Source organism: Micromys minutus (assembly GCF_963924665.1).
Source record: "Micromys minutus genome assembly, chromosome: 32".
NCBI classification, from domain to species: domain Eukaryota; kingdom Metazoa; phylum Chordata; class Mammalia; order Rodentia; family Muridae; genus Micromys; species Micromys minutus.
In genome coordinates this window covers 13,055,215-13,062,785 of record NC_137967.1, presented here as the reverse complement: position 1 = coordinate 13,062,785, position 7,571 = coordinate 13,055,215, and the positions used below count along the sequence as shown (strand labels likewise).

Genomic DNA, 7,571 nt, shown 5'->3' with positions numbered 1-7,571 from the left:
GCATCAAGGGTACATTGTGTGGGGGAGCCCTGGGTCTACTCATTCCATCTTCTTTTGATGATGGTTCAGTCTCTGAGATATCCATTGCTTATATTACTTGACTGTGATGTTTTTCCTGTGTAGCTTCTATTCTTTTTGGGAGCTTGTAGTGATCTACAGACCTGCTGAGGGGTGAAGAAGATTGCATTTAGAAAGGGGATACAAGGCCCACGGGGCACATTGGTATGCCTGGCAGGACTAAATGAACCAGGAAAACTGTAGGGAATAAAAGGTGGTCTGTATGGTTCAGGCTCAGCAGATATGAGGAAGGTGGATAGAAAGATTCTGGAAAGAATAAAAAAAAATCCTTCAATAACAAGCTGCTCAGGCCTAATATATTCACTCTCTTAAAGAACAGAATTCAACATTGCTCCTACTTCTAAACCTTAAAGAAGTAAAATTTGTATCTATTTCATGAAATACGTTGCTCCATTGATGGTAGAATATGCTTAATGTTTTCACACAAATTGGTCTGAATTATATCTGAAGCTCTTCTTTGTGAGAAGAGTAGAAATCACAGGTTAAATTGGATCAGATTGGGCAAAGTAATAGGGGAGGTCTGTTGAAATGGGCCCTCTTCTAATTGCAGGAGGAACTTGAATAAACTATGGAAATGAGAGAGACAGAAACCATGTCACCAGATATCAAAATATTTCAATGTCACCAGACCAGTAATTGAGACCCTGTCTGGTGTATGTGATTAGTGCGGTTTGGCAGCTTGAAGAGATGGGCTAAAATAAACTTAAATGGATTATTTCCATTTTTTAGATATTCCTAGAGCATCTGCATCTCTAAAAGCCATGATGAACTTGAAAAACCCACCCACACTCCAGCTACTGGCAAGAAGAAGCCTGCTGAAAGATGAAGCCTTGACCATCTCTGCTCTGCCACACCTGCCCAAGCAAAATTTTCCACCACTGTTCAAAGATGCATTCAATAGCAAACAACTTAACCTCCTTAGGCACATGGTGGCAGCATGGCCCTTCCCATGCCTTCCTCTGGGAGGTCTGGGACAATCTCTTAGCCTTAAAGTCCTGAAAGCTGTGCTAAATGGCCTTGACATGCTGATGACAAAGAAGAATAGACCTAGGTAAGTTAGACCAAGATAGCCTGGAGGAATGTATGTGGATGGACTGGTGAATCGAGTAACCACAGTGGTTTCAAGGTTAATTGGAGGCTTTTGATTTTGTGGCTCAGTGTCTTCAAGAATAAAAAAAAAATCAGTCCAGTATTGTGTCTAGCATTGCTTAGAGCAGAAAGGGTACATATACATTGAGTCAGTCCATGCTTTTTTGCCTGTCACTAAAATTGGAAGATTTGTCCAAGGAATAGACTGAAGGGAAGATGAATTGTGAGGTCATGCAGATTACAAATTGTATCTCCTCATCTAGATGTCCTTCTGTTTTACCCACAGGAGTTGGAAGCTACAAGAGCTTGATTTAAGAGATGTCTACCATGACTTCTGGAATGGCTGTGCTGGAATGCAGCATGTTGTCTGCTCTCCGGATGTCATCTGCATGAGCAAGCCATCGGAGAATTGCCCCATTCCTGAGGAGAAAGGTGCCCTGACTATATTGTTAAACCTTTCCATCTTGTCCCACAGGCCCTCCAAATACCTAAGGTATTTTTATCATTGGGCCAAGCAGCGAAAAGATGTGATCCGTGTGATCTCTCCAAAGTTGACTTTTCATGCCGTTCCTGCATATGACCCCCTGTATTTGTTGGAGGTTTTTGATCCAAGCTCAATCCAGGAACTGGAAATCAAAACATGCTGGGATATGCCTACCCTTATAAGGCTAGCCCCAGGCCTGGGCCAGATGAAAAGCCTCGAGAAACTCATTTTCAAAGAAATCTCTGTACCTTTGGTATGGCGTTGGACCAAAGAGATTATAGCCTGGTCTCATTCAAAGATTCTTCCCCACTTCTCCAAACTGCATAAGCTCCAGCATCTCTATTTGAATGGAGTCTGCTTCGTGGAGGACAGCCTAGAACAAGTGCTGGGGTAAGAAAGGACAGAGATCTTTATCCATTAGTGAGAAAAGAACCTTTTGTTTGTTGTTGTTGTTGTTGTTGTTGTTGTAGTTTTTGTTCTGGTTTGCATTAAGTATTAGTGTATACAGTGATTTCCCAGCCATTTTTAATGTTACATAGATGTGAGCATAGATTGATTACTAGAGAAATTCATGCTGCTGTGACACCATGACTAGTCACCTTAGTAAATTTAGACTGTCATATGCTTACATGATTTACAGTAGGTGTCTTGAGAAACCCAGATGAAGGGAAAATAAATGTACAGAGTGTGTGAGACCTTACAGGACCTATAATCTCATGTCAACACTTACCTCAACTATGGAAGCAGGTTCCATCTGCCTCTGTCTTTCCGTGGTTCAAAGGAAATATAGGCACATGAAGGGGTTTAATAGATGACATATGAGTGGATGCTTGTGGTCAAAATGATGTCTCATGTTCAAAAGAGTGGATATGTGTGGAAGCTGGAACCTGTTGAATTAAATGTTGGCAGACCTGGGAATGTTCCTAAGTGGTTCGCAGTGTTCCTGTTGGGTTTCCCTCCATACAGTATGTGTCCCCCCATATGTTTTCTGCTTACTAGTTCAGAGGGCACTGTAGAGCTTAGGCAGTAGCAGCCATAGGTATTGTTAGGTCTCCCATAGGGAGCACCAAAGGCTTGACCAAAATAATAACTTGAAAATGACCTTGGGCCAGTGTTCGCTCTGCTACTTTGAAGTTACAGATTTTCTCTTCAAATAAATATTGAAGTTGACTAAAGTAACTTTCTCTCTCATTTCTCTCTCTAGGTGCTTGGAGAGTCCATTAGAGACCCTTGCTATAACAGACTGCCTTTTGTCACTCTCAGATATGGAGTATTTGTCCCAGTGTCCATGCATCCATCAGCTCAAACACCTGGACCTGAGTAGTGTCACATTTAATAATTTAGGTCATCCGTTTCTAGGAAGCCTACTAGAAAGACTGAAAGCTACCCTACAGACATTAAAATTGAAGCGTTGTGATATCATGGACTTCCAAATCAGTGCTTTCCTCCCTGGGCTCAGCCAGTGTTCTCAGCTCACTGAAGTCAATTTTCTGAAGAACTTCTTATCCATGGGCAGCCTGAAGAAGCTGTTGCAGCATACAGCCAACCTCACACAGCTGACCCTGGAGAAGTACCCTGCCCCTGACGAGGTCTATGATGACATTGGTGATGTTATTCCACAGAGATTTGTCCAACTTTGTTCTGAGCTTATGGACACACTGAAGGAAATAAGGCAGCCAAAACAGGTCTACTTTGTGAGTAAGAGATGTTTAGATTGTCGTAAATACTTTATCTATGATTTGAAGGCCAGACTGTGTGACTGTTGGGAAGAAATATGAAGAGAGCATTTCTGGCCTCTTATTAATGGAAGGTAGGCCTCATGTGATTCATTAGAGGCATCCACCATGTGCATTCAGGACTTTTTGGATGTATATGGGTAGAGGATTATTTCTTTCTATTTGATCTCCAATCAACTTCTTCTGACTTAATGGAGACCTCTTAATACTGAGTACTATGAACTTAATTTCATCCTATTGTGTATAGCACACACACCCTAGGACAGCAGTGATATTTGACAATTTGACAGCCTGCATCCCACCAACTTCACGTATGAGAGACCATCGGGAATGTGAAGGAAGGAAAGGGACACGACATCACGAAGAGGATAATGGACTGGTTTAGGAGGGCTCTGTGTCATTTGTCCTCTGGATGACATCCACTTTTGGCTGCCCCTCACATACTGTTCTGTACAGTATACATATAATTGTTTTTGAAGTAGAAGATTGGCTGAAAACATAAGTACTGTATGAGACTCCTATCCCTGTTATTTTGTATCTATCTGTTAATTGGAAGGCTCTGAAGCCTTATATTATCATCTGTAATCACGTAGCATTATACTTTCTCATAGGTTCCAATAAATCACTTTTGAATGAGAACATGCTTTGTTTCTTCTTTGCTGAATCCTCTTATGTGAAACTTGTTCATTGAACATATCCTAAACCGATAGAATTGGGTACCCTTGTCTCTTCCCCCTCCTCCTCCTAGAGTTTTCAGAGTCCTTTAAACCTTACCATGTTATTTCCTTGCAGAAACTTTATAATCTTATGCTTCAAGAGACCCTATTAAAATGCTGTATGGATTCCATTAGTGACATGAACCAGTGTTTAAGAATGGTTGCTACTCACCTTGAGGAGAGCTGTTGTATTGCCAGTGCACATGTTGAATTGTGTAGTGGCTATTTCTGTTTGTCCAGTTGACTATATCTGGAATAAACCACAATCCATATTTGGGAGACCCATCTTTGATCCTGATCTTGACACATAGTGGCTATGAATCTTAGGACACTAAGGCGAGGAGATCACTGAGCTCAAGCTCATTTGGGACAAAGCAAGTCTAAGATCCAAGTGTGGTGCTAAACACCTTTAATCTGGGACAAACCTTCAGGTGGAGACCTACTTGAGGACATCAGAAGAAGGAGGGCTGGCTCTCTTTGCCTTTTTGCCTTCTCATACCAAGATTCTGCTATATCTGGAAAATGTTTTTGTGGATTTTAGGATGTTCTCCATAAGGAAAGAATACTTTTGGGGGTTTTAGAATGCAGAATTCAAGGTTTTACTCTTGAGAAATGGCAGCTCATTCTCAGAACTCTCTTCCCAGTTCCTGCCATCTGGAGTGTCTGGGGAGACAAAGCTTCCAGGGCAGGTTTTCTTCTTACTTTCTGTTTCTCTGTCTTTCTCTCTCTATCACTTAGGTTTTTTCCTTCTCCCAGCTCCTTTCCCTCTTTCTTCTTCTTCTCTTCCTCCTCTCAACAATTCAACTCCCTCACTGTGTTCATGTGTCTGTGTGCACTCGCCGGTTTGTGTGAGTGTTAGGGATGTATCTCTGGCTGTTGGGAGTCACTGTGGTGCGAAGTTTAGCTTCCAAGTCATAAGATCCACAAGCAATATGAGCATGGGGATTAAAGGTATACACTAATACATATTGCAGAATAGATGTTGCCTAGGCCACTTTAATTCCTGGGTGCTGGATCAGAACTATGAAACAGGAAAGTAAAGAAAGAATGTGTAAAAGTCCCCAAGGTGGAAGCCAACGTTTTTTTGGGGATGTCAATGAGTAGGTATGTTTGAAGCTTATCAACATTCTGAGACATAATTGGGTTAGAAACTAATTACTTTTGAAAAAATTGAAAAATTGGATGATTTCTATGCTAAGTGCAGATATTTCACTTCTGAGCCTTGTTCCCAGAAATGTCTCATTACACCACAAGCACGCATCCTAACAATATTCTGAGCATGTTTATTTCTATTAGTAATTGAAAACAACCTAGATTTTCCTCAGGTAAAATGGATAAGCAAAATTTTGTACATCCATAAAATAGACTAATATCCAGCAAATAGTCATTGATACCAGGAATTTTGAAAGTAAAAGTATTCAAGTGTAAAGCATGATAGTGAGTGAGGTAAGCCAGACACTGAATGGCATCACTATGTAGGCAGGTTGGAATTTATTATATAAACTACATAACTAGGGTGGCCTTGAATTCACACATCAACCAACCCCCTGATTGGTCCAATCGGAATGCCTGTGATGCTGCTCTACACTGAACAGTCGAAACAAAAAGAAATAAAGACAAAGTCAGAAAATGCAATAACTGCATCAGATGTTAGGGATAGCTACACCATTTACACTGTCACCTAAGAAATAGTCATACTACACTATGAGATAACAGAGAATTGGAAATAGCTCTTCTGTTCCAGTTGCCAGCCAATATGCCTGCAAAACTAATAGGTTAGTCCTAAAGAAAAGCCAACACCTTTGAGATCCACACACAAACATTCTCATCCCAGTCACAGTTTCTTAGGTCCAACCGCAAATGCAAGTCTGCATATAATATTGTCCTTTCTGAACAAAATAAAACCATGATACAGCTGACACTGGCTACTGGACACCTTTCTGAGGAGTGAAGCCATGAAGTCATAGCCCTCTTCATAGAACTGTTCCTCTATGGAGTATTTTTTTCCTATTTTATCAAACAATAATATTGAAAAATGGAGTGTTATTATCATTGTTATTTAGATTTATTGTATTTTGTATGTCTTTTTTCGTGTGTATGGATGTGTGAGTGTGTTTTGTGTGTGTCTACAGAAGAGAGCATTGTTCCTGTGGAACTAGAGGTAGCCAGATGAGTAGTAGGATTTGTAACTGGGTCTTATACATGAGCAGTAAGTTCTATTAAACTCCAAGAAATTTCTCAACCCTATTGATATTAAAGGCAAGTAAGTTTTTTTCATTTGTTTTGTGTTTGTCTCTCTGTGTGTGTCTTTTCTCTCTTTAACTATGTGACTCTAACTTGAGTAATTAGGCTATGCATAGAGTTTATGTACCCAGTATGCCATCTGATTGGATCAGTATTTGAGACAGCTTTGCATTTACCAAGGCTGGCCTCTTACCATGAAGCTCAGGCACTTCTCAATATTCTCCTCCTCTACCTTTCTCATCCCAAGTGTTGGGGTACAGGCAAGTGCCACCATATCTGGTATTTCTGATACAGTAGGGTTTATTTTGTTTATTGTTTTTTGTTTTGTTTGTTTTTCTTCTCAGAAAGGAAAACAGACTAAATCCTTTCCCTGGCTTCATCCTTCATTTGGATTTAAGGAATTGCCCACTCCCTGAGAAGCGTCAGGTTTGGGGGCCTGAATTATCAAACATTTTGAAATTAACTTGAATTTTATTCTTGAATATTTTGTTTCCCTTTTAGTTTTTTAACACAAGGCAAACAAAACCTCCTGACCAGGTTTTCCTGGTTGAGATTCAAATGTTTCCTCAGCTATAGCAATTTATGTGGAGAGTTCCAGCTGTGAAGGGGAGGCTGAGTAGTAAATTGTTAAAGCTTCAGTAGAGCCAGAGAAGAAACTGTCTGCAAGCCTGAAGTCAGAGTTGTCCTGGCTTGCAAAGAATCTGTGTTCCATCTGATGAGTACCTCTCCTTCATTGATACCATTCTGCTCCTTTCCCTACTAAATGAGGCTTTGGGTGGTGCCACGCACAAGGCTAATCCAATGGTGTTTTGGGTCAGATATTTGTGCCAGCATAATGTTAGTGATCTCCCCAAAACGGACAGGAGCAAATCAGATGTAACTCACCACAGTGTTGTGAATTTATTTTAGATACCTCTTTCTCTGCTCATGCACCACTTTGACAAGGGACAGTTCTGGGTGGTTGTCAGCCCTGAGTGTCTATGGAGAAAAGCACTATTGTGAGAATCAGTCAGGGTGTATGTGTGCAAGCATCTAATTGGAAAGCTGCTGGAACCTATAACACAATGAGCTAATGTTAGACACCATATCATAAAGGAATTTCTGCTCTCCTCTGCATTATGGTCATTAGAAAGTGCATGGGCTTGTAACATGGGGATGAATGTTTGTTGAGAAAATAACCTGGGAACACTGTTCTTGTTGAAGGTGTAACATGGTAACCCTTGT

At 40.7% G+C, this 7,571-nt stretch overlaps 1 protein-coding gene across 1 annotated transcript; it reads left to right on the top strand.

Annotated features, from left to right (window-relative positions):
- Positions 1 to 1,100: 1,100 nt before the first annotated feature.
- LOC308413297 (PRAME family member 12-like) lies at positions 1,101 to 3,429 on the top strand (the record flags this gene model as incomplete). The annotated part of the gene is made up of 3 exons (XM_080908222.1): positions 1,101 to 1,129; positions 1,454 to 2,041; positions 2,856 to 3,429. 3 exons carry the CDS (start codon positions 1,101 to 1,103, stop codon positions 3,427 to 3,429), a joined length of 1,191 nt encoding a protein of 396 aa, XP_080764348.1.
- Between the last annotated feature and the right edge of the window lie 4,142 nt (positions 3,430 to 7,571).